Raw genomic sequence first — 25482 nt, forward strand, 5'->3', positions numbered from 1 at the left:
GTTATCAGTTTTATTGCTTCGATTGATTTGCCTACTATGTAGTTATTCGTTTTCGTAGTTAAATTCCGATATTCGCATAGCTATCGATATGGGAATGCTGCAAATACCTGACATCTCTGCAATTCACAACTAGACGGCGTTGCCAGATGGCAAAGAACACAAAAACCAATTGCAATATTTAATTCTTGATTTGGATTACTGGTGGACCGGCATTCAATGGCTGCTAAAAGCACAGAGAAAGAGAAGGGCGAGGGCCAGGAGCCCGCGACGCCAGCGGAAAAACCCGATCCTGCCGCACCCACCGAACCAGCTGAGGAAAATGCCAAGGAGCCGGCGACGGAAGACACAACGCCGGCTAAAAAGGACGGAGGACGCAAACGAAAGAGGCATTTGTTCAATTCGATTCGCGGCCAAATGGAATTCTACTTCGGTGACGCAAACTTGAGCAAGGATCGCTTCCTTCGGCGCTACGTAGAGCAGGATCCATGTAAGTAGCTAAAGTGCAGTACCAAATAACAAAACGCTGATCATGGTATTCATTTACAGATGTACCTCTGGAAATCTTTCTCACATTTAACAAAATCAAGACGCTTACACAGGATGTGCAGCAGATAGCCAAGGCACTGAGCAACTCCCAGCTTCTGGAGCTGGACGAGACCAAGCTGAAGGTCAAGCGACGGACCAAGCTTCCGGATCAGCGCGATGTCAACGACAAAACGTTGTATGTAGAGGCCCTGCCGGCAAATGCCACTCACGATTGGCTGAAGGAGGTTTTCAGCCGTTATGGACCGGTGGCCTATGTCTCCCTGCCCCACTATCCGGGCACAAAAAAGATCAAGGAGTTCGCCTTTATCGAATTCGAGAAGAGCGGGTCCGTGGAGAAGGCTCTTAAGGCATTTGCCCAGATACAGGGCGTTCTGTCTGTAGAAACCGATCCCAGTGAACTGACAAGCGTGCGCTCCTTTCAGCAACAGCAGCAGTTACAACAGAAAGCTGAGCAGCCGCAGGCAGAGTCTGAACAGGTTGATTTGTCAAAGCGAATTCTGAAAAGGCAAGCCACCGACAAGGATCGCGAGGAGGTACACGACGGGAAACGGGTTAAGTTAGAGGAGGGCCAGCCCAGTGATACCTCTACAGCTGAGGAAACAGCGAGTGAAACGGATGCGGAGGCCACAGCCGAAGCCTCCGAGCAGGAGGGCAAAGCAGAAGCAACCGATGGCGATGGAGCTGCCAAAAAGCGTCGTCGCAAGCGTAAGAAGAAGGCGATTGTGGATAAGCCAAACATTGAGCCCAGTGCCCTGGAGCTTAAAGTGCTACCCAAGACCAGTTGGAGCAGTCTGCGCAACAAGTACTTGAATCTACAGCGTCGCCTCGTTAGTGAGGCAAAGAGCAAGCTATGGCGTGAGAATCACCCGCAGAATCAGCAGCACCATCATCAACAACAGCACAGCCATCAAAACCATCCAAAACCTTCGCAGCTACCCGAGGCCGTCAAAGAGGAGGAAACCGGAGGCGAGGTTCTTAGCGATGGCGGTGAAGCTGCAGTGGAAGCAGCGCCTGTGCCAGCCAAGCGTCGCAAAGCGGTGCACAAGATGAACATGAATTTCTACGGCGCCGGCGGCGTGGAATCCACAAAATCCGAAGAGCCTTCGCAAGAGCGCACGCCGCTCTTCAAATACGAGCCCGGACTGATTGTGGAATGCACTCTGCTGGAACCCTGCACCAATGTCAAAGAGCTAAAGGCTGACATGCGCCAGTATCCGGATATTAAATATGTGGATATCAAGGAGGGCGATCAAGTGGCCCTCCTACGTTTGGGAACGCCTGCCGCAGCTGAGGAGTTTGTACGCCAGGTCAATTGTGCCGAGAGGCAGCTAAAAGTGCTCTCTGGCCAGCAGGAGACCCTCTATTGGCGTAAAATCGAGCAGGATCGCGAGGCAAAACTCTCGAAAAAGGTGCGCGTGCAGCAGAAACGAGGTCGCGAGAAAGTGGCCAAACTGCTGGCGAAGCACATTAAGTTTGATGATGGCGATGATGAAGTGCAGGCGGCCGCCATGGATTGAGTCTACTTCCAGTTGGGGTGAGTCTGGATTTCAGGAAACTCTGATTTATAAGCAACATAAATATATAAATGAAAGCAAAGGAGCACAGAAATTTAGCAGATTATCATTTCATAATAATAGTGAAATAAGTTAAGAATGTCTGTTAAGAAATTGAATTCTTTAAAAGAAACTGTCTAGAACAATGCAAATAAATCCGCTTATTAAAGCAAACCTTTTATTCTTACAGATTACGCATAGGTTTTAAGATATCTTCACATCGTTTGATCTTACAGGAACAAGAAAGAGATGGTTATATGTTCTCTTCCACTTATTTATTGATACGAACTAAAAATGATAAAAGGACTTCGTAACATTGTGCTAGATAAAAGATACAAAAACAAACTTGTGGCGTAATTAATTATTTATATACAGGTATTTTGTCACGATCCCTTTCTAATTTCTTATGTTTAATATGCATTCGTAATTATGTACACGGTAATGGAAAAAGTTAGCTTATCTATTTATCAATACATTAACCCCTGTAGAACTAAACTATATGTAAAGTGAGCCATCCGCTGGCCCCAAATAATGCATCGAGATGAGCAGGACATCGATGATGGTCCAGACGCCGAGGCCGCCAAAGCTAAACAGCTTACCAATTCCTTCCTGCCAATGGCCCAAATAAAATCGATCGGCTCCAAAGCCACCCAGTGTGAGGCTAATCAGCAGAGCTGTGCTCCAGCGATAGCCCTGCGTCCAATTGCAGCGCAGGTTACGGGTAAAGGATCGATTACCAAGGCAGAGTACATCATGGTGCACGGTGCAGTTGGTACGAAATAGTTTATCCGTCGCCGAGTTGCAACTGGAGCGCTGACCACAGCTCTGTTGCCACATTTCCGTTTGGTAGCAGTATCGGCAGTTCATTTGTCGCTGGAAACTCCGTTCGCCTAGGCACTGGACATTGTTGATCACCTCGCAGGTGACATTCAAGTCCCGACCGTAGATGCATCCATGGTTGTAGTTGCATCGGATGCAGGGAAACTGTAGGCGATCGCAGGGCGTTTCCTTGTCGTACGGGCACAGCATGTTGTTGTTCCCATTGCTACTGCTGCTGCTGCCGCTGTAGGCGGTTATGTTGTCCAGGAGTCCACCGGCTCCTCCTCCTCCACTCTTGGCCACCATGCTGGACACCAATGGCGGCACATACACCTCGTTATCGTTGGCATTTCCATTGCCATTACTTGCATTGCTGTTGTCCTTGTGATCGCCTTTTGCATCCGATAAATCCATCTGGTTGCCACCGCTAGCCGTTTCGCTGTTCCTGATCCCCGTCAGCACGAAGATCATGATCAGGACAATGGCCGAACGCATGTTGACCACAATGCACTGCCGTTGGAGCCTCATTTTAGTCAGATGGAGCGGGGAATTCGCCGGATATGTTATTGTTTTTTCCTTTTAGAAACTAAGTGTGGGTGGGGGAGTGTGACCGTATACGCATGGCACGAAAATATCAACCGCGAATGCGTAGGAGAAATCTGTTTCTATTTAAAAATCTATCGAAAGGTTGAAAATATCTCTTGTCGCAAGTAAATAAGTCAAGCCAATTAGTGTATCTATCCATCGCTCTTCGTGAGAAATAAAATATTACTTTTGTTTGTATTATGTGTTCATTGATCTCTTCAGTCGTAGGAGTATATTAACGGTATTTGGTAATCGCGGCATCTGGTCACACCGCACCGTCTGCGAAAAAAATCCAAAAGTCGGCGATTTTGCCAGATTATTGCAAAAGTAATATAAACTATCTGTTTGCTGTTCGTGTGCTCGGGTCGGGTGTGTTTAAGTTACGCGCAAAGCGAGGAAATAGTGCAAATTCACAAGCGGCTGGACACACAAAACGGAGCTTTTGCACTTGGCCTCCCTCCGCACGCCCCCTCGCCGACGCCCCTCGCCCCTCACACCCCTCATCCGGTCCTCGGACGCCGCTGTTCGTTGTGCGTTTTGTTGTTGTTTCCACTGGAAAACTCTCAATTTGTATTGTTTCTTTTTTGTTATTGTTGTATTCTTTTAACTTATCGGTAACGGATAACGGAATCGTGAGATATATATTATATACGAGTATAGTAAAATGTCGAAGAACAAGCTGAATCTGGTGCTGCCGCCGGTAAATACGGAGGCAACTGTTGCCGCCGCCACAGTGGCGCCGACGCCGCCGTTTAAAACCCCCTCGGGCACAGAGTAAATATTATACACAATATTCCTTAATAAATTACTGGTTTTTTGGCCACCCATACTCATCCGCTTTACCCCGTCCCCCTTCGCTGTCTTCCATTCCTTGCCCCGTTTTTGGTTTCTCACTAAGATAAGTAAGATAATCCTATAGTTTTGCTTGTCAGGTGGGTAATTAATATCCATCAATTGATTCAAGGAAACCCCATCCCCCTGGATAGAAAGAGACAGTCGCAGAGAAAGAACAGATACTCTCCCTTTGTTTGTTAGTGTGGGTGGTGCTCCTTTCATGTGTCGCACAGGTACACAGCGAGAAAAAAAAATGACTGCGTGTATCATCCTTTTTTTTTTATTAACTAAAGAGATGACAAAGTCAGATTCAAAGATAAATGCTACAAACTGCAATTCAATATCATTATTATTATTATTTTTTTTATTAAATTAAATTATTGCACTGCTGTTATATCATTAGTGCTGCCCATTTACTGAGCACCAAAAAGCAGGCAACATTTTTTTGATGCTAAAGCTATGTGTAGATTTCTGATCATTAGGGAAACTTGGACCTGCCTCACATTCCATTCCTTACTTTCAAATCCCATCCATTGCCTGCACATTTTACATTTTCGTTTTGGATCGCAAAAATTCATTAAGAGGTTAAATTAAAGCACACACAGTTTGCTGGGGAAGCCCAAGACGAGCATCGATGCACTGACAGAGACGCTGGAGGGACTGGACATGGACGACACGGAACGCAAGCGGATCAAGGTGTTCCTCAGCCAGAAGGAGAAGATTGGCGAGCTGTCGGACGAGGATCTGGAGAAGCTGGGCGAACTGGGATCGGGCAATGGCGGCGTGGTGATGAAGGTTCGGCATACGCACACACACCTGATCATGGCCAGGAAACTGATCCATCTGGAGGTGAAGCCGGCAATCAAAAAACAGATCCTGCGCGAACTGAAAGTCCTGCACGAATGTAATTTCCCGCACATTGTCGGTTTCTACGGCGCCTTCTACAGCGACGGCGAGATCAGTATCTGCATGGAGTATATGGACGGAGGATCGCTTGACCTGATCCTCAAGCGGGCTGGTCGAATACCGGAGTCCATTCTCGGCAGGATCACGCTTGCGGTGCTCAAGGGCTTGAGCTATCTGCGCGATAAGCACGCCATCATCCACCGTGACGTGAAGCCGAGCAATATCCTCGTCAACAGCAGCGGCGAGATCAAGATCTGTGATTTCGGCGTCTCCGGCCAACTGATCGACTCGATGGCCAACTCCTTTGTGGGCACCCGTAGCTATATGTCGGTAAGTATCTAAAATAGAACAAGATCTATACACGTCCAGCAATATGAAGCTGTTGTTTAAGTTTTGAGTGCATTAAACTGCTGAGGGTCGATGATATCGACGAAAGTATTTTAAAATGCGTCAGGAAGAGCAGCGCAATAGCGAAACAAAGCACTCATCTACGCATAGATGTTAAATATAGCCAACTATAAGAGATCTATATAACTAATGACCCTTTGTTTCAGCCGGAGCGATTGCAGGGCACTCACTACTCCGTGCAGTCGGACATCTGGTCGTTGGGCCTGTCGTTAGTGGAAATGGCCATTGGCATGTATCCCATCCCGCCGCCAAACACCGCCACCCTGGAGTCGATATTCGCCGACAATGCGGAGGAGAGCGGCCAGCCGACGGACGAGCCCAGGGCAATGGCCATCTTCGAGCTGCTGGATTATATTGTGAACGAACCGCCGCCCAAGCTGGAGCACAAGATCTTCTCCACCGAGTTCAAGGACTTTGTGGACATCTGCCTGAAGAAACAGCCCGACGAGCGGGCCGATCTCAAGACTCTGCTGGTAAGCAATCCCAACGTCGCAATTTCTATAGATATACATATATTCAAGCATTTTCATCTGCTCTTCGCCAGAGTCATCCGTGGATACGCAAGGCGGAAGTGGAGGAGGTGGATATATCCGGCTGGGTGTGCAAGACAATGGATCTGCCGCCGTCGACGCCAAAGCGCAATACGTCGCCCAACTAGATGCCTCTGCATCCCGGCCCCCATTTTCTCTATCCTCCCATATCCACACATGCTCTTTGTTCAACAGAGCGTTGACGTTGGGCAAAAACAACTGAACTATTATTATTATTATTATTAAATCGAAAATAAAGAAATCGAAGTCATACCATGTACGATGGCATGTTTTTATTATTTCCCTTGGTGTGTTTATTTTGTAGATTGCGTTCTTTGTATAAGTTTTTAATATTTACATTGAAATTAAATAAAAGCATATCAAGGATATGTATTATTTCTCATCTTGCAAAAGGAAATATTATCGCATTTAAATTTTGTTGCAGAGATTTCTTTTATTTTTTTTGTTTAGATATTGCTCCATTTTATGAAATATGAAATTATTTAGAGATAATTATTTCAACGCACTGGATGTGAATCCCCTTTAAAAGGTTATTTTACTAAATATACTGAAGGTATTTTCGGGTGCGAATTTCTATTGGTCACACTGTGAAAAAATAAATAAATCAATTCAGTGTGACCAGAGTCTGTCACAACAGCTGTGTAATTTGTATATAAACACATAAACTAAACGCTCACACACACCGCACACATACACAAACACGGGCGCTCAGATAGCTTGATAAGCGATTTACAGTTACAGATCCAGCACGCAATTCCCGGCCAATTGAAACGATTTAAAGATCGCCAGTGGAAGAGAGCGGAGGCGACACCACCACACACGAACACACACACGCACACACATACGCGCACTGTGGCAAGAGGCAGCGTTCTTTGTTGCAAATTACCGTTGCAGCCACCTTTACCGCGCCACCCCCTCCATTCCCATTCGCCCCACCAATCCACGATCCACGATCTGCGATCCGCCATCCGCAGGCCAGTTGCTTCCAGCCAGTGATCAGATGCAGACGTCTCGCTGAAAAGGAGCGCACAGCCAGAGCAGAAGAAGAACCATGTCGGCGGTGAACCAGAAGGAGAGTCCCAGCCGGGACTCGACGGCCTCCACATCCGGGCACATCTCGATGCTGGCGGACAACACATTGGAGTCGCTGTCGCGGGACTACAGCCTGGGCAGCTTGAACTCGGCGGGCAGCCAGGATGAGTTCTTTCGGTGCCGCGACCATGCGGATAATATACTCAAGCGGATGCAGCTCTACGTGGATAGCCAGCAGCTCTGCGATGTGGTCCTAATCGCTGGTATCGATGGAAAGAGGTGAGAGCATTTAATCCGGATCCTGGTGTCCCTGCACTGTAATCGATATTGGAAGTGTACTATTTGCATTTCCAATCGCTGGAAATGATGGTCACTAATTAGTGGGGATCATGGAACTCCAAGTGCCCAATGCCAATTTCCCATACCCTTTCCACGAAGACAAAGGAATGGAATATGGCATTTCAAATTGGAAAGTTCATTAGCGATTCCCGCCCGCTTCCTCGTCATCCCATTCTCCATCAACCCCTCCTCCTCCCCCAGCTGACCTTCACTTGGGTTCTTTGTCTGCTCTCTTTGCTTTTTGTTGTTGTGTTGTCTTTATTTTGTCCCCAACGCAATTCCAACAGTGCACACTCACACGCAAGATAGTAGCACCACGCACCACCAGGAAATGGAAATGCAGCAGCGGGCAGAATAATAGCATCCAAGAAGTGCAAATACAGCTGTTTTGCAAATAATTGCAAGGAAAAAGTGTTTAACAAATCTGGTTTTCACTTTCGAGTGCTTACTGAATTTCTATTTACACAAATGCTCGTTTTAGGTCGGCTTAAATTTACTTATCTCAGTGAACATGCTGACGCACAAAGTTAATTTATTGGGTTTTATTATTTTGACAGTAACTGCATATGTATTTACAAACTTCGCTAAAAATTTACGCTTAAGACTTGAAAGTCTATAACGATCCAACAATTATTGGGTAATACTTTACCTCAGCGGTTATTTTTGCATTGTTTTGAATTACACCATAGTTTATGTCTGGGCCGTTTCCAATTTGTTTTGCTTATCAACAAATGTGTCGATAAGCAGACTGTTTGTTTATAACATCAATAACGATGGCAATATGGATAAACTTAATTAAAAATCAACTTGGTTAAGTGAGAAGATTTACTTGCATTTATCCTTGCTTAAAATACTAGTGAAATCCTAGGTCCTTCTCTTGTGACCGCTGCTGTGAGCATTGTTGCAACAGTGCAGAGGAAGAGAAAGAGATCCAAATTCCGAGCACCAAAGAGCAAGGGAAAGAGAAACAGGGCCTCCACGTTATGTAGATTTTGTTGTTGTTCGTCGAACAATGGCGATGCAACGCAACTGAGAGCAACAAATATCCGTCTCAAGAAACAAAGACGAACACAGAGAGGCAACAACAACAACAACTGCAGCACGGATACGGAGCAAGATACAGATATAACGACGATTCCGCGATCCGAGTGCAGTTGCAGCTTTATTTGATTTCTGCGCCCGCTCGCTGCACTCAACCGGTTTTGGATCGTGAAAACCTGTCGATCTGTGCCATGGTAAACAAAGGGAAAAGAACCCACCAGCGCACAGTTGCGGTCACGATAATAGTGACACCACGAGCTAATGTTTCTTTTGATTTGATTCTTGCGAAAGTCCATACCATACCAAGTACATATATTCAAGAGCTTCCACTCTAATCTTTCAGGGTGCCCGCCCACCGCCTGGTGCTATCGGCGTCGAGCGCCTACTTCTCGGCCATGTTCACGGGATCGCTGCGCGAGACCAAGGAGCAGGAGGTGACCCTCGGCGAGGTGCACGGCGATGCACTGCATCTGCTGGTCCAGTATTGCTACACCGGCTTCATTGAGATGCGCGAGGACACCGTGGAGACGCTGCTGGCCACCGCCTGTCTGCTGCAGCTAAACGCCGTGGTGACCGCCTGCTGCAACTTCCTGGCCCGCCAACTCCATCCATCCAACTGCCTTGGGTTCGCCTTCTTTGCGGAGCAACAGAGCTGCACCACGCTGCTGCGTCTGGCGCAGGCCTACACCTGCCAGTACTTTATGCAGGTGTGCCAGAACCAGGAGTTCTTCCAGCTGAACGCCGATCAGTTGGGCAAGCTGCTGAGCAGCGATGATCTCAATGTGCCCTCGGAGCAGGATGTCTTTCACAGTCTGATGTCGTGGGTGCGCCACGATTCCCCTGCCCGTGAGCAGCACATACCGGAGCTGTTGGCCCTGGTGCGACTGCCCCTCCTGCAGCCAGCGTTCATCATGGACCACGTGGAGAACGTGTGCAATGCCAACGAGTGCCAGCAGCTGGTAATGGAGGCCTTCAAGTGGCACCTGATGCCCGAGCGCCGATCTCGGATAGCCACCGAGCGAACCACGCCGCGCAAATCCACAGTAGGTCGTCTCCTGGCCGTCGGCGGCATGGATGCCCACAAGGGCGCCATCAGCATCGAGAGCTATTGCCCGCGTTTGGACAAGTGGACACCGTGGAAGCACATGACCGGTCGTCGTCTGCAATTCGGCGCTGCCGTCATGGAGGATAAACTGATCCTAGTGGGCGGACGTGACGGGCTAAAGACCCTAAACACCGTGGAGAGTTTGGACCTGAATACGATGGCCTGGGCACCGCTCAATGCCATGGCCACGCCTCGTCACGGACTGGGCGTGGCGGTGCTGGAGGGTCCACTCTATGCGGTGGGCGGTCACGATGGCTGGAGCTACCTGAACACTGTGGAGAGGTGAGAGCGCAATGAATTGAAGACTTTGTATATATGTATAATTGTGCAACTGAGTAACCATTTTTCCAGATGGGATCCCATTGCCCGCACTTGGAGCTATGTGGCGCCCATGTCCTCGATGCGTTCAACCGCCGGCGTTGCTGTCCTGGGCGGTCGACTGTATGCGGTGGGCGGACGTGATGGTTCCGTCTGTCATCGCTCCATCGAGTGCTACGATCCACACACCAACAAATGGAGCCTTCTGGCGCCGATGAACCGGAGACGCGGCGGCGTGGGCGTAAGTATCCTCAAAATATATCCGTAATGGTCTTTCTCTTAATTACCTACAATACCAGGTGACGGTGGCCAATGGTTTCCTGTACGCCTTGGGTGGTCACGACTGTCCGGCCAGCAATCCAATGGTCTGTCGCACGGAGACGGTGGAGCGCTACGACCCAGCCACCGATACTTGGACTCTGGTGAGCAGGGATTGGGTTATGCGTTCTCATCTGCTCAATTCTAATCGTTGTTATCCATTCCACAGATCTGCTCACTGGCCTTGGGCCGGGACGCGATCGGATGTGCCCTGCTGGGCGATCGCCTGATCGTCGTCGGCGGCTACGATGGCAATCATGCGCTGAAGAGCGTGGAGGAGTACGACCCGGTGCGGAATGGATGGAACGAACTGGCGCCCATGGCATTTGCAAGGGCCGGCGCCTGTGTGGTGGCGATTCCGAATGTCATACCGCCGGCGGCCCAACAGCCGCCGCCCAGTGCTACAGTTTAGTCTAAACCCACTCCACTTTTGGTTGCAGTGTAGGCTCGCTAATTGCATCGCTTATTTCGTATAAAAGTCTTAGCTTTTTGAAAACGATTTGCATTTACCAAGCAGCCAAATTTTTACGGTATTAGATTGTATCATACATTCAACATTTCATTTCAAATACATTCGTATTTGATACCCATTATTTGGGTATAACTTTATAAATCGCCTAAATGCTAGGAAATTTTGGAAGATGTTTTGCTCGAAAATTTATGCAGACAAAGTGTAGATTTATAAATAATCATTTCTTGTATTAATTTTACAAATCAAACATTCCACATTTGCAAAAGATACTTGCTTAAATACTAGTTCATTTACATCATTTCCATTTACGTGTAGATATTTAGAGACTTTAGAAGGCAATCATCGAAAGTAGTTTCATAAGTAGCTACCATTTGACTTGAAAGCGATGCACTTAGCGAGAGAACACTGCACCCAATTCTAAAGTAGTTGTTGTTACTGTTGCTGTGAGCTGTTCGTGGTTGTTGCTCGTGTTCCTTAACCCGAAAAGTTTGAAACTGCAGCTCACCCCGCCTCGCTCTCGTCTGTGTTCTGACATGAATCCCTGTGGTATGGCATACACCCAGAACTCACCCACTTTCCACACACCCGAACCCAGTATTTCCCCCATAACTCTGCTCTTTTCGGCTTAACTCTAAAAATAAGTAAAACAAAAAAAGAAAGAAAAATCAGTGAAATCTCATAGGTTTAAAGAAGTGCATGTTGCGAGGCTTCCAATTCCAATCTAAAATCGATCCCTAGCTGTAATTAACCAACGTATTTTACACGATACCCTAGTTTTTAAAAATTCTCTATTCCACTCACTCCACACGGTGTCGTACGCTTCACACACTGCATGCCATCTCGCTCGCACTGGTGACGGGCCCACATTCCATGTGCATAAATCGTATGAACATATATATATCCTAGACAAGACTGCGCCAAGCCAAAATTCCAAAAAAAAAAAACTAAATTGCTCATTTTTGCATGTGAAGTGTGCGAAACCATTCAACCATTACAAAAAAAAAAAACCAACAAAAAAAAAACGAACGAAAACAATCAAAAAGACAACTGCAATTGCTTAGTTTTAGTTAGTAAATACGTATCCCCCATGGAATGATTAAGTTTCGACTTTTGCATCGTCATTTTGTATCGATATTACTTTTAGTAAATACTAGATGTGTGTGTGCGTACAGCGAGCATTTATTTCTAATTGTTTATTATGTTTTTATTTCTTTCTTTTCCCTTTCCCTTCGATTGCATTTAAAAAATAAAGAAAAAGAAGAAGTGGAAGCCAGTGAGATTGGATCCAATCTGCTATAATAGGCGTCCCAGATCTGTCGAGTTTGTCGACTACTATAACATGTAAATGCTAGACAGACAAGACAACAAACAAAGCAAACTATAAACTATAAATTATAAACATTTAAGCCAAGCTGCAAACAAAACAAAACAAAAAAACACAAGAAAACTTGACGAAAAAGAAAAAACAAAGGGAAAAAAAAAAGAATCCAAATATTACGTATTATTTTATATTTACACATATATATATTTTTACACAAAACATACACTGCAAAATGTATACACTTTTGTAATAAAATCGAAAATAAAACGGTTGATACGATTTTGGCGGTTAATTGAAGGAAGTTATTTAAAATGGGTATTTTTCTTGTATCTTGTTGAAATTTAGATTTTTCAAATAATACATTCCTTTTAAAAAATTCTAATTGGAAAATACGATTTATTTTAAAATATTTGAAGTAAGGGCGTTGCGATAGTTGGCCCTCGATGGTTGAGATCTCTGGCAACGCCGCGTGGTATATTTCAACGACCAAGGCGCGGTCACACTGGCGGAAATTATAAAAATTAATTAAATTAACTTAAACGACCTAAAAAAGCGAACTTAACGACAGCTTTGAGCGGCCAGCGTTGGCGACATGGAAGCGGAGCACCTGAAACGACTGGAGGCCAAGGAGGCGGACCACATTCCCGCCATCCTGGGTGAATTCAACACGAAGGTAAGCACTGCCTGTGGTTTCTCCCAAAGATTCGTCCAGATTATAGCCCCTCCCTTCCACCGTAGAATGCGGATCTGCTGGTCTTCGACAGCTTCCGCACGGACAACCTGTGGCACGAACTCTGGCTGGCCATTTTCGGCATATTGGAGGACCAGCGTCTTAGTCATCTGCATACGCAGTGCCTGAACACGGTGAGGATTCTAACGCGCGACGAGTTCAGCCTGCAGACGAACTACATCGAACAGGAGGTGAACACACTGCTGAAGCTGGCCAGGATTGAGGCCGGCTCACTGAAGCTGCCCGCCACGCCGGACGAGCTTAAGCAGCAGGAACGCGAAGAGCCCCAGCAGGAGCCCAGCCAGGCGCAATCGGAGGTGATTGCCGAGGCACTGAAGTGCTTGTGCAACCTGGTCTACCAGAGCTCCGACTGCAGGCGCCAGTGCCTGCGACAACACTGCCTGGACGCGATCCTCAAGAGGGTGGCGTCCTCGATGCGACATCCCTGTGCGCTGGAGTACTATGACATGAAGCTCCTCTTCCTGCTCACTGCCTTGGAGCCGGCGGCCCGATCTCGTCTACAAATCGATTTGAATGGCCTCACCTACATGACCAAGTGGCTGGACGACAAGCTGGGCGAAGAGTCCGTTGGCGAGGAGCAGCTGAACATCATCTGCGAGCTGCTCAAGGTGATGTTCAACGTGACCAGTGCTCCGGACAAGAGCCCCAACGAGTACGAGATCCAGAGCTTGCATTTGACGGGAGTACTGAGGGAGCTGCTCCTGCGTTTCGGCGACTTGGCCACCGACAAGGATCGCGCCGTCGTCACACATGCCATCAATCTGCTGACCAACATCTCTGGCAGCTGCCTAACCGAACTCACCCTGCGCTGCTCCAATGCCGAGTTGGAGTCGCACAAGGAAAAGGAGCAGGAAAATGAGAAGGAAAAAGATACAGAAGCGGGAGCCAGTGCCAAACCGCGTGAGTGCTGCTCCCAGTGCTTCGAAAAGCGCAATGTCCGCAGTCTGGACGTGCTGCTTGGCTATCTACGGCAATCTCTGGCCCAACAGGAGGCCGAGGCCAGCTCGCATGAGTTGCTTTCCCCAGTGCTGACCGTGCTGGTGAAATGTGCGCGCAGCGATCGTGTGATGCGTCACTATCTGCGCCAGGAGATTCTGCCGCCGCTCCGGGACGTTAGTCAACGACCAGAGGTTGGTCTGGAGCTGCGCAATCATCTGTGCCGGTTCCTAACACTGCCCGCAATGATCCTGCGAGATCTGTCTGCCGAGCTGCTCTTCGTACTGTGCAAAGAAAATGTCGGCAGGATGATCAAATATACGGGCTATGGCAACGCAGCCGGACTCTTTGCCAAGCGGGGCATACTGGACTGCCGGCGAGTGGAGGGCACCGACTACTCCTCCGACAGCGAGGACAGCGACACCGAGGAGTACAAACAGCAGCAGCAGGGCATCAATCCAGTCCTCGGCTGTGTGGAGCCGCGCAGCAAGTCGCATTTGGACGACATAAGCGAGGAGCAGAAGGAATACGAGGCCATGCAGCTGGTCAATCTCATCGAGCAGCTGCGTCAGGGCGGAATCGTGAAGCCGGCGATGATTGACAAGGATGGGCGGCCGCAGCCGCTGGAACACATCCTCCAGCTGCAGGAGGAGCTGCCGCAGCAGCAGCTCGACCAGAAGCGGAAAACCTAAGCCAGAAATGTATTGCGGGATCTGCTATGGCACAACTTCCAAATAGCTACCAAATAATCAACCTAAACTCTGCATTTATTCCATAAGTTTACTGTCGAATGTAGCTTCGAATGTGTTCAATAAGCAGATTGGCTTGGCATTGTTTTTTTTTAACATAATTTATATAAGTAATAACACTTATTCGAGAACATCTCATTATATCCTACTTGTTAACCAAAAACGATCTAATCTGGCTTTGATTTCAATGATCTGCTTTTGTCTAAATGCTGTAGCATAAACATTATTGTTAGTGTTAGCTAAAATAATTATAAACAATCCAATTAGCTTCAATTCGTGGAATAGTTCTATCTGCTAACTTCTACAGATTTTTTTAAATATGAGTAGGTCGTTGTACTTGATAAGTTATTAAGCACTTTCTTGTTATTTAGTTGTCCCGCGAATTATTCATAATTTTGAAGTTGATACCATAGCATCCCATATCGTACCGCTTGATTAGATAACAAAATGCAAAACAATCGTTGGGGTCTTCCAATTTCAGGAAGTGGGGAGCAGATAAACACAAACGAACGAAAACGAAAACCAAAACTGAATTCTTTTATATACACACCCACACGATAGGACAACTTGACTAATCATTGTAATAATTAAGTGCATGTATTTATAAAATTCCAATTATACACTTAGCATCTAGGAATGAGCTCAAAAACAAAAAACAAAAGCTCTTATTCAGATTCTCAGAGCTGGGAACTCCCAGTTTTCTATTACAAATGTTGCATGTTTGTAACACTAACTATAGCTCTAGAATCTAACTAACTAAACGAACCAGTGAAGCGAGGAGTTGTTCATGTCCATGTCTAATCTATGTTGTAAATTCCGCATTGTAGGGTAAAGGAATAATTCCAAAACTTTTTAAAAGTTACGTGTCTTTGATCTATATACAGGAAAACCTATATAGAGCTTTATTGTGTTCAATTTGCTATAGCGATAGAAGATCTACTTATATACATCAAAGCATAGTCATATTTTGTGTCGTTGATGTGTGTGCGAGTCTTAATGTGCGTCTATCCTAAGCTTAACAATAAATCAATCAAGGTCTTGCTAAACCAATCGAACCGCCTATTTTCTCGGCTTTGAAAACAAATATTTTCTAATAATATTGAATCGATGTGACACCAGAATTATGGATCACTGCGTCTTACTATACACAAAGAGAACCTGCTTTACAATCCCAATTATCGTTACAATACAAGATAGGGAAATCCCGATCCACTTACTCCAAAGATTGGCCCATTCGCGTTTCAAAATATATATTGCGTCAAGACTGGGACAAATATTCAAGGACAGATCAGATGAGCTCCGTGGAGAAGTTCGCCTCCTGAATGTCGTGCTCCCTGAGACGCATGGGATCGTAGCGAGGTCCACTGGCCGCGTGGTGCTGGTGATGATGGCGGTGCACCTTGTGATGGAGTCCCAGTTCTTCGTGCTGCTTCCGGCTGGCCTTCTGCTGGGCCAGCAGGCGGTCCCGGCGTTGACGTTGATCCTCCAGGCGCTCCTTCATCCGGCGTGACTTTTCTGTGCGTTCGTGCTGCCGCCGCGGCTCCACCGGATGCGCCTGTTCTTTCCAATCCTCCTCCAGGTCGGAGTAGTTGGGAAAGTAGTCGGCATAGTCGCGCGAGTAATCGCGCTCCGGGGATGGCTCCGAACCGGAATCGCGTCTTCCACTGTCCGGCGAGGAGGATCCACCTGTTATATCCCTAAACAGATGATAGTACTTGGCTCTGTAGGCGTTGTCCAGATTGAGGTTATCGTACTCATTGGTCTCGTCGCGGGCCAAGAACTCCTGCACCTGGCGCTGTCGCTCCTTTTCTTGCTCCTGGAGAAAGTTCTCGTAGCTTTGGGAGCCGGGATCACCACTGCCCTCCGGCAGTGGTCTACCGTCGTCCCCATCCTCGTGCTCACTGTCCTTCTTTAAGGGCTGCAGCTTTTCCAAGTGGTAGCGCAAGTTGTCGTAGTTCAGCAGATCCCGATGCTCCTCGACAAAGTCCACCAACTGCTCCTTGCACTTCTCCATCTCTAGCTCCAGGTGACTGATCCGTTCGCGATAGCATTTGCTAGCGCATGAGTTTAAGATGGTCGAATCATCCTTCTGATCCTTGGGCAACGAGTCATCCTCCTTCCTCTCGGTGAGCTTCCACACCTTCCTGGCTATCTCCTTGTACGCCTTGGCCTGCGCCTCCTGCTCGGCCATCTCCTCCAACTGATCGCGTTCCGCCTCCATAAGTCGATAGTTCTCGGTCATCCGCCTGCGCTGGCTCACCCTCAGCTCGTGTTCCTGTTCGATCTGCTGCTGGCACACCTTTTCCTCCTCCTTCTTCTGCTGAATCTCCAGCTGCCGGCGCTGCATCCTCTCCTCGGCCGTGAGGTACCGCTCCCTTCTGTGGTATGTCGTCACAACAGTGGGCTTGCTGACCTCAGCCTTGTGGGGTTTCTCCTTGGGCTTCTTCTCTTGGCTTATCTTGCGCAGCGAACGATTCATTGGTGGGGGCACTGTCGCCTGCGTCTGGCCATGGGTATGGTTATCCTGGCGCATCCTCGCGGGGGAACCATCGATGTTTATTTTCTGTGTGAGGAGCAGCGCCTGAACTTGGGCCTTTGCCTCGGCATGAAATTTCCCTTGCGTCTGCGCCTGCGATTGCCAGGTGCTCTTCTTGCGCCGAGCCACCGCTGCCACGGCAGCCAATTCCCGTTGGATGGGCACATGGTTGTGGCGGCATTTTTGCGCAGTTTTCTCTCCTGATTTTCCCTGTGTAGAAGGAGGAGCAGGTGGAGCAGGAGCAGCAGCAGCAGGAACAGCCGCAGGAGGCGGCGCAATATGGGCATGCGAAACGGCGTTCTCCGTGCGATTGGTCTCCTTTGCCTTCGTCTTGGATGTGGAGACCAGCAGCTTAATTTTCCTGCGCGTCTGGGTCACCTCGAAGGAATACGGCTCCTTCTTTCTCTCCGCCGGGCTTGTGGTCGCTTGGCTGACACTCGCTGTCCTGGGGGAGGGATTGGGATGAGTTGGACACTGGTGATTGGTGATTCGCCAGGCAGGAATGTTTATCACATAATGGGTACGATTGGGCTGGGTTAAGTGGGTTTGCTCTTACGGTATAAGAAGTTCATTAGGGGATTTCATATTACAATTCTCCAATGACATATTTAGAATTATGAATGTTCACACATATGTATGATTAACCTAATCATAAATCACTAATCTATTGTGCTTGCAATGTTAACTATTGTAATGAAATGAAATTGCCGGTTAGAAATGATAAATACTGAGATACATATAAACACGGATCACCTTTATTCTGATGAACAAAGAAACCATTGGAGGACGATAGCCAATCAGCTTAGTATGCTACTGGCTTTGGCCCTGACTGAGACGCATGGGATGTGCCTTTCGCTGCCTGGAACGATGCAGTCGCTCCTTGAGTGGGCGCTGCACTGTGCTGGACTCCACGGAGTCCTCCCGCTCCTTGGATGTGTCCTGCTGACGCAGATGGGATGTGCTGGTGACCGTGGAGGTGGCACGCCTATGCTAGGGGCGACGCAATCTGAAAGAGGGGACGAGCAGCTAGAGAAGCTCCTCCACTAGCCCTCGCCACAAACTAGACTAGCCCAGCCCTACTCCCACAACCCAAGGTCCAGAGATTCCCAAGAGCAACTCACCTGGTTCGCGTCGTGACTCGGACGGTTTTCACGGAGTCATCCCGATTGGACGGCGTGGATGGTGTGGCATTGCTGAGCGTGCGGGCACTGCTGCTGGACTCGCGACCCATCATGTCGTACAGATTGTTGCGGTACTGGTCGACTCCGTAGCGCACATCGTCCCTTAGCGGCGGCTGGATGTCCACGCGGAGCTCCATGTCCGCCGACGCGGTCCGGAAGCGACTCACATACGGATGCTGAATGGCCGCCTTGGCGGTCAGCCGCAGATGCGGATTCAGCACCAGCAGAGACTTGACCAGCGAAATGGCGTCATCACAGCAATTCCTCAACATCTCGTCCAGCGAATGGCGTCGGTCGCGATGGATCTTCTTGCTCAGCAGGACGCTGCCGAAGCTGGCTCCAATCGAATCGATGTCCCGCTGCGTCACATCCGGCAGGGCAGTCACGATTTTCTCAATCTACAAACAAATAAATGTATATTAGCATCCTAACTATTAAGAGGTATAGATACACTGCTACCTGATTGACAGTGCTTGTGCCTTGGAATAGAGGCTTCTGTCTGATCATCTCGCCCAGAATGCAGCCCAGGCCCCACATATCGATGCCTTTGGTATAGCTGGTAAGAAACAAAACGAACTACTTAGCAGCAGCAGCCCATCATCCAAGCTAAACATAGTACTCACCTGCGACTGGCGACCAGAATTTCGGGGGCGCGATACCAACGAGTGGCCACATAATCCGTCAACATGCCCTCCTGGTCCAAAGCATCATAGTCGGCCTTGCGTTTCGAGGAGAGAGTTCGGGCCAGTCCAAAGTCGGCCACTTTGAGCCTGCAAATGGGGCAATAGAATAGCAAAAGTCACTGCTGATTAAGCCACATGAATATTACCTGCATTTGCTATCGATCAGGATGTTGCTGGGCTTCAGATCCCGGTGGATGACGTTGCCCGAGTGCATGTACTTGATGGCATTGATCAGCTGGTACATGACGAAACGCTTGTGAATGTCCTTGAGGACATCGCCCTTCTTGATCACGTTGTGCAGATCGCTTTCCATGAACTCGAACACCAAATAAAAATCCAAATTGTTGGCGGCCCTGCGTAAAATGCATTAAGAAAACTATAGAATATATATTAACGAGTGCCATGTTTTAATGAGCTCACTTGAAGACATCCACCAGTCGGATGATGTTGGGATGGTGGCGAAAGGCGCGCAGGAATATCACCTCACGGTAGGTGCGCTGCGCATCGGTTTCATCGCGGAAGGCATCGAAGATCTTCTTCAGGGCCACCGTGTTCTTTTGTCGCCTATCCGTGGCCTTCCAAACGATGCCATAGGCACCCTTGCCCAGGCGCTGAAACAGACGAAATAGTTATGTATTGTTACGACTAATGATACCTCTTAACTGAGAGTACATCCTGGAATGCATATTTTGACTTACCTTTCGCACATCGAAGATGCGTTCTACGGTTTGGTCCAGCTCATGGATGCGTCGCTCGTGAGCGGGAATATTGGTTGGGTTGGCCATTGCCTGCTCCTCCTCCTTGGCCCTCTGCTGATCCCTATCCTTGCCCCCTATCCTTGTGCTCGCTACTGCCAATTGGGATGCTGGGACTTCTTCGCCAGCTACGAGGTGCCGATGAGCTGTGATGTGATCGCAGTGGGTTTCTAGTTACGCTGGTTGCGACTCTAGCATCACCAGCTTCCTGGAGTGGCAGAGCCGCGAGAGCTCCAGCACCGCTTGGCTGCTTCACTGTGGATGGATGAGAGATGCGAGTGCGAAAGTTATCAGTTAGCTGGCATTCACTGTGGTGCTGGTGCTGTTGCTGTTGCTGTTGCTGTTGCTGTTGCGCGTGGATGTGGCAGTGGCAGTGGCGCCCGAGTGGTTTTGCGGCTCCAACTGGAGCATCTGGGGCCCTCGTCCTCGCGTGCTCGCTCCCATATGCAAACGGCATCAAGTATGTAAAATAAAATTAAACGCCAACAAAAGCAATGCAAAACTCCACAGTGAAAGAAGACTATACAAATAAGATCGAAATGGATGTTTGAAATAAAAAATAATACATTTTAATTTACATTCAGTATAACTGAATTATAATTTGAGCATCTGTTTAAAACATCTACATACATATGTACTATATTGCATTGTTATTAAAACCCATTGTTAGCCAAAGTAAAAAGTCGTATAAAAAAAAGAACGATTTTTCGATCATTGTGAGAAGGGATCATCGCCTTTTCTCTCTCTGCATGCAAATGCACCGGAAACGGAACAACGGCCATAACGGGAGCACAAATAAAAAGCGGGGAAAAAATAGCAAACGAATAAATAAATCGCGAGGCGGACCTGATTGAAACCGAATTATTGTTAGATCGATCGGGGAGAAGGCGAAAGCGAAAACGAGAGACCCAATTTGATGGCCTGGCAATGCCTACAGTGGACCCTCAAGTGCCCAGGGCAACGTCATGTAACGGTGCGCGGCTGCACAGTGAGCACTCGCTGCAGAGAACGAAAGAAAGAGCTTTGCATTATCCATTCTCATTTATAACACACTTTATAATCGTGTACAAAAAGTACATATATAAAGGGTAAAGAGGTAAAGGGTATAGATAATTTCTCGAACATCCACTCATAGGAGTGTCTACTGTATTACTGTTACTGCGCCTACTTCAGTTATTGTTGCTTTTATTATTTTTATTATTGTTGCTGCAAGAAACGCCGCAAAACAATCAAATGGAAATACGTGGCATGCAATCTGGCTGAACGAAAATCACCAACAAAGCATGGCAAATGAATTTGTTTAACAAATAAATAGGCACAAGTACACTCATATGGCAAAGGCCAGCACAGTTCAACAAAAATCGCGTTCGAAATCGAAATTCGCAAGAATCTGATCTCGAATGGAGCCGTTATTTCAAGGAATTCCAGTTTTACGCTGGAAAGTAGGCAACGGACTTCGCTTGCAATGCAGCCCTGCTTTAAACTCAAATGGCGCGTAATTGTGCGCAAGCGCAACCGAATTTAACTGGAATATATATAGGTATATGTTTTAAATCAACTATAAAAACGACCCAAAAAATATTCGCAAAGGAAATCTACTTTCTGTTTGCCAGTGTAGCCCGAAAACAACAGGCAAATCGGAGCGATTGAATTTGGCACAAAAGTTTTGAAGTGGAGCACGTCACTTACCCGTAAAAGGAGGCAGGATTCGCAGGATATGTAGAATGGTGGCTAACTAGGAGACGAAGCGACCCGGCAACTTGCCGTATGGATATGTGTGTGGTGCTTGAAAGTAAACTGGTAATTTGCACAATAAAAATTAGAAAAGAACACAAACGTAACGTGAATCACAAGATGCAACCAGAACTGTAGGATGTTTCGTATTAATTGTATAGATATATATCGCTTGGATGCACCAACCTGTAGTCAATGCGATGAGCTGTCCTCGAAACAGTTCAGGACCTTGAACACGGGGAACACACGAAACAAAACACGTAAAATATCTCTATTTGATCCCGTTCTGATGTTGAGCTCCACCGAACGCAATATCTATTCTACTTCGTCCTTTTAGGGCTTCCCACTGCCAACTCATGAAGCAGTCCTTAAATTTTTCGTAATATCGGCTCACGTGGATTGAATCCTGCCGAATTAGTTTTGGGATCAGCGGCAGCGACTGGACAATTTGTATATTTCACTCGCAGACCACGCGCGTCTCAATTTGCACAGTTTTGAAATTGGAATTAAAAGCATACATATATATACATATATATATGAGATCAACGTAGATGCGGATCGGAGGAGAACGAGTCCATATGGCATATGGTCACCTGGTATCTATAGGCACTCCGGCGCTCACGCTTCCGTTATGATTTTACAAAATAAAAGATTCGGAATCGAATAGAAAAAGAGTGTGTGTTTGGAATCCGGGTTTGAAATCAGAAGGTCGTGTATGATGTAGAAAAGTTCCGGACTACGACTGGCATCGTTGACAGCTTGTCTGGGTCGACAGTCACAAATCGCCACGACTACTTGATTGCCCGGACTCGCTTGAAATTTCGACTGCACTTGTGTCCGGGTGTCCTGACATCCCTTTGGTGTCTTGCTCCCCGCATTCCCACTCTACAACATAGTTTCCATCGTTTTCAAAGTCCTGCCGTTTCCAATGGTTGCCCCCCTTCTGCTCTTTTGAAAAGTTCTGCGGTGGACCCGTGTATATCATTAACCCGGAACCATGGTTTCGGATATTAACAGCCGGAATCGGTGGCTTAGGCAAGGCAGGAGATAAAAAAGTTGTAGGTGGTCCATGACTTTGTTTAATGCTCTAATAACATTCTACTATCTATCTAAATTACTTTAAGGGCGTTTAAAAAAGCCTACAATTAGGGGAAGAGCGCCAAAATACAAACTAACAATGAACAGAAAACAAATCGTGTATAAAAAATATTATAAATAGCTTTAATCAAATTAATAAATTAATATTAACGTATATGCTAAAGTAATCTATGTGAATGATATCCATGGGTGAGCTGGCCCAATGTAGCCTTGTCCCTTTACGGGCGGGTTGCTATCAATAAATGCATATTTGATGCTTAGTTTTCAATAACAAACATGGGCGTACCCCCGATCCCGGCGCGTAGCAACCTCCTTCTAGCCGGGAACTCAACAGCCGGCGAGCGTGTTATGCGGTTGCCCGGAGAAACGCGACACTAGAAACTTTGCGGCGGGGGTAAGTTAAAAGATTACTGGATGGATTGTCGTACAAAAATATTTCTTGCATGTCAGTTTATTGTTAGTTCTTACTATGATTCGGGGACTACGAATCTATGGCTTTCGCTGCAGGTAAATAATTTGAGTTTTCTGTGGCAATTGGACTATCTGCTGCTGCGGCTGCTGTTGCTGCTGCAGTTGCTGTTGCTGTTGCAGCATTTGTTGTTGCTGTTGCTGCTGCAGTTGCTGTTGTTGCTGCTGCAGTTGCTGCTGCAGCTGCTGTTGTTGCTGCTGCTGTTGTTGTTGCTGCTGCTGTTGTTGCTGCTGCTGTTGTTGTTGCTGCATTAGCTTCTGCTTCTCCTGGTACTGCTTTTGCTGCGCCTGCATCTGTTGCTGGTGAGCCTGGCGTCGCTTCTGCTTCTCGAACTCCGCCAGATGCTCCTGCTGTTTACGCACCAGCTCGTCCATCACCTCGTGGTTGTAAGTGGAGTGCAGCATCAGGCCAAGTAGATTCGCTCGAGAGGTCAGTTGCTGCCGCAGCATGCGCTCCTGCTCCATCAGGTCGTCCATCTTGAGCCATTGACGCACACGTTCCAGATCGATTTCCGCCCGCCGGATCTTCTCCCAGGCGTAGTGCTTAAAGCAATTCTTCTTGGGCGCGCGACAAAATTCGCCCGTGGGATTGAAGACGTTGTTCACCAAGGGCGAACCGCACACATCCGTGTCGTTCACCTTCGGATCCTTGCTGTGCTCCGGACACAATACACGTAATCTTTTACAGTATGTCTTACTTGCCGGGTTATAGAAATCACAAAACATATTGTTGCCCTCCATACGCGTTTGGAATATGCTCCCGAAGCTGGCCTGCGATTCGTATTTGTTAAAGCACTTCTCCATATGCTTGATTGCCGTACGCGAGTGAATCTCGTGGCCACAGGTAATGCAGTACATGCTTTGTTCGTCCTCCATGTCGGCGGTGTCTTGTGACCCCACTGTATCGATGGAGCTGCGTTTGGCTCGCTCCACCACCATGTTGAGCTCTTCGGCGCGCTTCTCCAGCTCGGCGAGTGCAAATCGCACCAGAGACTGCTTCTGACGAATGCTGTCAAGATGCTTGCGTGATTCCTCGGCGGCGCGGCTGGGCGTTAGGTTCCACTCTTGCAGCCGTTGCGGCAGAACCTGAGAGTATAAAGGACGTTGGTGTTAAATTGCGGCTCATAGTCTGGCCGGAGAAAAATGCTAACCTGAAAGATGCGATTGGTGGCCAGATTGAAGCCACATTTATCGCTGCAGTACTTGCTCTGTGGCCTCGCCTGGCAACAACAATTGGGTCCGTGGCACTGGCGCAAGCCCTCCAATTCCGGATTAAGGATATCCTCCGGACTGGCTGCTCGCAGGCCCACCTGGGCATTGCGTTCCTTGGGCGCTGCCTTCTCCCGCTTCCTACCTGGACCCGCTTGACTTGGCGCCGTCTCCTTTAGGGCCGTCGCCGCCTGGACGACGCAGGTGCGGAATATGCAGCGCGGTTTGTGGCCCACGCGAACGCGACACGCGTCGCACTGATTGCAATTGGGACGCCGGCATCCCTCGCAGGTACCACATCGTTTGCCCATCTTTGGTTCTCGGGCGCTGCTGTTCTTGCGCTTCATTGCCGCCGTGGTCGACGATGCCTGCTGGCTGGTTGTTGCGGGCGCCAACGGTGCAGCAGCAGGCGCAGCGCCTGGTGGACCCACGCCCGGGGCATTGAGACTTGTAGAGGCGGCGTTCGACGCGGCTGCCCGTTCGGTGGCCACCAGGCGGAATATGGTCTGTAGCTCTGGATTCTCCTTCTTGCAGCGCCGGCAGTAGTACTGTTTGATGTGCTTAGCCTCCTTCTCGGTGATCCCTATGCAGTCGCCGTGGTACCACTCCTCACAGCCATCGCAGCCTCTGGAATGCGAAGGGTAGAAGTGTTTAGGCGGAATCTCCACGCCAAGGACTCCCACTTGAGGGCCAGGGAACTCACATCATGAACCTGGAGCAGTCGGAGGTGCGACATATGCAGTACGCCTGATCTTCCTGCTTGAGTATGGTGGCTATCTTGGATTTGCGCTCCGGCAGGTCAAACTCCCGTGCGATCTCCCGCCTGATTTCCTCTTTCTGTTGACACAATCAGATTGTAGTTAAAAACATCATAGTGGGCGGAACTTACGGTTTTCTTATATTTGCGCTTGTCCGTCATCTTGCACAAATCTCTCTGGAAATTCAAGTCCAACTTCAAGTCCGAGAATTAAGTTTTTTTTTGCGATTACCTCGGACTAAGTGGACCACCTGATGGAGATGGCATAACAGAGAATATCGATAGGATAGTAGGATTTTATTGCCCGCCATCGCATCGATAAATGGTGGTCGAATAAAAAAAATTAAAATAATATGCATAACACTACGTTGTAGATTTTAAACGATGTATGACTGCTCAATTATAAAAATTTAAATAAATAACTATTTTTCGATATTCAGAAAGACTCTTAAGAATTTAAACGCACTCCACAACTTA

General features: G+C 47.8%; 7 protein-coding genes across 10 annotated transcripts; 4 read left to right on the forward strand and 3 right to left on the reverse strand.

The window, feature by feature from the left end:
* The first annotated feature begins 131 nt into the window (after positions 1 to 131).
* Positions 132 to 2293, forward strand: LOC6525900 (la-related protein 7). Its single transcript, XM_002101684.3, has 2 exons — positions 132 to 487; positions 547 to 2293. The coding sequence occupies exons 1-2, from the start codon at positions 217 to 219 to the stop codon at positions 2061 to 2063; spliced, it is 1788 nt and encodes a 595-aa protein (XP_002101720.1). The 5' UTR covers positions 132 to 216; the 3' UTR covers positions 2064 to 2293.
* Positions 2294 to 2359: 66 nt separating this feature from the next.
* Positions 2360 to 3534, reverse strand: LOC6525901 (TM2 domain-containing protein almondex). The gene has a single exon (XM_002101685.4). The coding sequence runs from the start codon at positions 3444 to 3446 to the stop codon at positions 2595 to 2597; it is 852 nt and encodes a 283-aa protein (XP_002101721.1). The 5' UTR covers positions 3447 to 3534; the 3' UTR covers positions 2360 to 2594.
* Positions 3535 to 3752: 218 nt separating this feature from the next.
* Positions 3753 to 6480, forward strand: LOC6525902 (dual specificity mitogen-activated protein kinase kinase dSOR1). 2 transcript variants are annotated; one of them, XM_015191049.3, is made up of 4 exons: positions 3753 to 4277; positions 4943 to 5573; positions 5798 to 6124; positions 6196 to 6480. In XM_015191049.3, exons 1-4 carry the CDS (start codon positions 4168 to 4170, stop codon positions 6307 to 6309), a joined length of 1182 nt encoding a protein of 393 aa, XP_015046535.1. In that variant the 5' UTR covers positions 3753 to 4167; the 3' UTR covers positions 6310 to 6480. The 2 variants fall into 2 exon arrangements, with proteins under 2 accessions (XP_015046535.1, XP_002101722.1); XM_002101686.4 differs by having other exon boundaries at positions 3754 to 4277; positions 4934 to 5573.
* Positions 6481 to 6837: 357 nt separating this feature from the next.
* On the forward strand, positions 6838 to 12440 carry LOC6525903 (kelch-like protein 5). Of its 2 annotated transcripts, XM_002101687.3 has the most exons (6): positions 6838 to 7513; positions 8958 to 10001; positions 10071 to 10278; positions 10337 to 10459; positions 10525 to 10761; positions 12080 to 12440. In XM_002101687.3, exons 1-6 carry the CDS (start codon positions 7254 to 7256, stop codon positions 12170 to 12172), a joined length of 1965 nt encoding a protein of 654 aa, XP_002101723.1. In that variant the 5' UTR covers positions 6838 to 7253; the 3' UTR covers positions 12173 to 12440. The 2 variants fall into 2 exon arrangements, with proteins under 2 accessions (XP_002101723.1, XP_015046536.1); XM_015191050.2 differs by lacking the exon at positions 12080 to 12440 and having other exon boundaries at positions 6839 to 7513; positions 10525 to 12016.
* Positions 12441 to 12624: 184 nt separating this feature from the next.
* LOC6525904 (synembryn) lies at positions 12625 to 15634 on the forward strand. The gene is made up of 2 exons (XM_002101688.3): positions 12625 to 12821; positions 12887 to 15634. Exons 1-2 carry the CDS (start codon positions 12741 to 12743, stop codon positions 14525 to 14527), a joined length of 1722 nt encoding a protein of 573 aa, XP_002101724.1. The 5' UTR covers positions 12625 to 12740; the 3' UTR covers positions 14528 to 15634.
* Positions 15635 to 15817: 183 nt separating this feature from the next.
* On the reverse strand, positions 15818 to 22229 carry LOC6525905 (extracellular signal-regulated kinase 7). Of its 2 annotated transcripts, none has more exons than XM_039370108.2 (9): positions 21660 to 22229; positions 21429 to 21536; positions 19683 to 19994; positions 19405 to 19595; positions 19131 to 19337; positions 18925 to 19071; positions 18761 to 18857; positions 18242 to 18699; positions 15818 to 17565 (listed from the first exon to the last, which is right to left on the reverse strand). In XM_039370108.2, the coding sequence occupies exons 3-9, from the start codon at positions 19767 to 19769 to the stop codon at positions 15873 to 15875; spliced, it is 2880 nt and encodes a 959-aa protein (XP_039226042.1). In that variant the 5' UTR covers positions 19770 to 19994; positions 21429 to 21536; positions 21660 to 22229; the 3' UTR covers positions 15818 to 15872. The 2 variants fall into 2 exon arrangements, with proteins under 2 accessions (XP_039226042.1, XP_039226040.1); XM_039370106.2 differs by having other exon boundaries at positions 21429 to 21605.
* A 303-nt stretch (positions 22230 to 22532) lies between these two features.
* LOC6525906 (CXXC-type zinc finger protein 1) lies at positions 22533 to 25287 on the reverse strand. Its single transcript, XM_002101690.4, has 4 exons — positions 25138 to 25287; positions 24952 to 25085; positions 24191 to 24875; positions 22533 to 24125 (listed from the first exon to the last, which is right to left on the reverse strand). The coding sequence occupies exons 1-4, from the start codon at positions 25165 to 25167 to the stop codon at positions 23061 to 23063; spliced, it is 1914 nt and encodes a 637-aa protein (XP_002101726.2). The 5' UTR covers positions 25168 to 25287; the 3' UTR covers positions 22533 to 23060.
* Positions 25288 to 25482: the final 195 nt, after the last annotated feature.

Source organism: Drosophila yakuba, chromosome X (assembly GCF_016746365.2).
Source record: "Drosophila yakuba strain Tai18E2 chromosome X, Prin_Dyak_Tai18E2_2.1, whole genome shotgun sequence".
Lineage (NCBI taxonomy): Eukaryota > Metazoa > Arthropoda > Insecta > Diptera > Drosophilidae > Drosophila > Drosophila yakuba.

Bases quoted from the DNA above. Each gene is read 5' to 3' on its own strand.
- LOC6525900 (XM_002101684.3), top strand. From the start codon at position 217: ATGGCTGCTAAAAGCACAGAGAAAGAGAAGGGCGAGGGCCAGGAGCCC. The intron at 488-546 runs GTAAGTAGCTAA...ATTCATTTACAG, and splicing joins CTACGTAGAGCAGGATCCAT to ATGTACCTCTGGAAATCTTT.
- LOC6525905 (XM_039370108.2), bottom strand. From the start codon at position 19,769: ATGGCCAACCCAACCAATATTCCCGCTCACGAGCGACGCATCCATGAG. The intron at 19,072-19,130 runs GTAATATTCATG...CCCCATTTGCAG, and splicing joins CTGATCGATAGCAAATGCAG to GCTCAAAGTGGCCGACTTTG. The intron at 17,566-18,241 runs GTGAGTTGCTCT...TCCCTCCCCCAG, and splicing joins CGAGTCACGACGCGAACCAG to GACAGCGAGTGTCAGCCAAG.
- LOC6525901 (XM_002101685.4), bottom strand. From the start codon at position 3,446: ATGAGGCTCCAACGGCAGTGCATTGTGGTCAACATGCGTTCGGCCATT.
- LOC6525906 (XM_002101690.4), bottom strand. From the start codon at position 25,167: ATGACGGACAAGCGCAAATATAAGAAAACC. The intron at 24,876-24,951 runs GTGAGTTCCCTG...TTCGCATTCCAG, and splicing joins GACTGCTCCAGGTTCATGAT to AGGCTGCGATGGCTGTGAGG. The intron at 24,126-24,190 runs GTTAGCATTTTT...TTATACTCTCAG, and splicing joins CCACCAATCGCATCTTTCAG to GTTCTGCCGCAACGGCTGCA.
- LOC6525902 (XM_002101686.4), top strand. From the start codon at position 4,168: ATGTCGAAGAACAAGCTGAATCTGGTGCTGCCGCCGGTAAATACGGAG. The intron at 4,278-4,933 runs GTAAATATTATA...GTTAAATTAAAG, and splicing joins AAAACCCCCTCGGGCACAGA to CACACACAGTTTGCTGGGGA. The intron at 6,125-6,195 runs GTAAGCAATCCC...GCTCTTCGCCAG, and splicing joins CCGATCTCAAGACTCTGCTG to AGTCATCCGTGGATACGCAA.
- LOC6525903 (XM_002101687.3), top strand. From the start codon at position 7,254: ATGTCGGCGGTGAACCAGAAGGAGAGTCCCAGCCGGGACTCGACGGCC. The intron at 10,279-10,336 runs GTAAGTATCCTC...CTACAATACCAG, and splicing joins GGAGACGCGGCGGCGTGGGC to GTGACGGTGGCCAATGGTTT. The intron at 10,460-10,524 runs GTGAGCAGGGAT...TCCATTCCACAG, and splicing joins CCACCGATACTTGGACTCTG to ATCTGCTCACTGGCCTTGGG.
- LOC6525904 (XM_002101688.3), top strand. From the start codon at position 12,741: ATGGAAGCGGAGCACCTGAAACGACTGGAGGCCAAGGAGGCGGACCAC. The intron at 12,822-12,886 runs GTAAGCACTGCC...CTTCCACCGTAG, and splicing joins TGGGTGAATTCAACACGAAG to AATGCGGATCTGCTGGTCTT.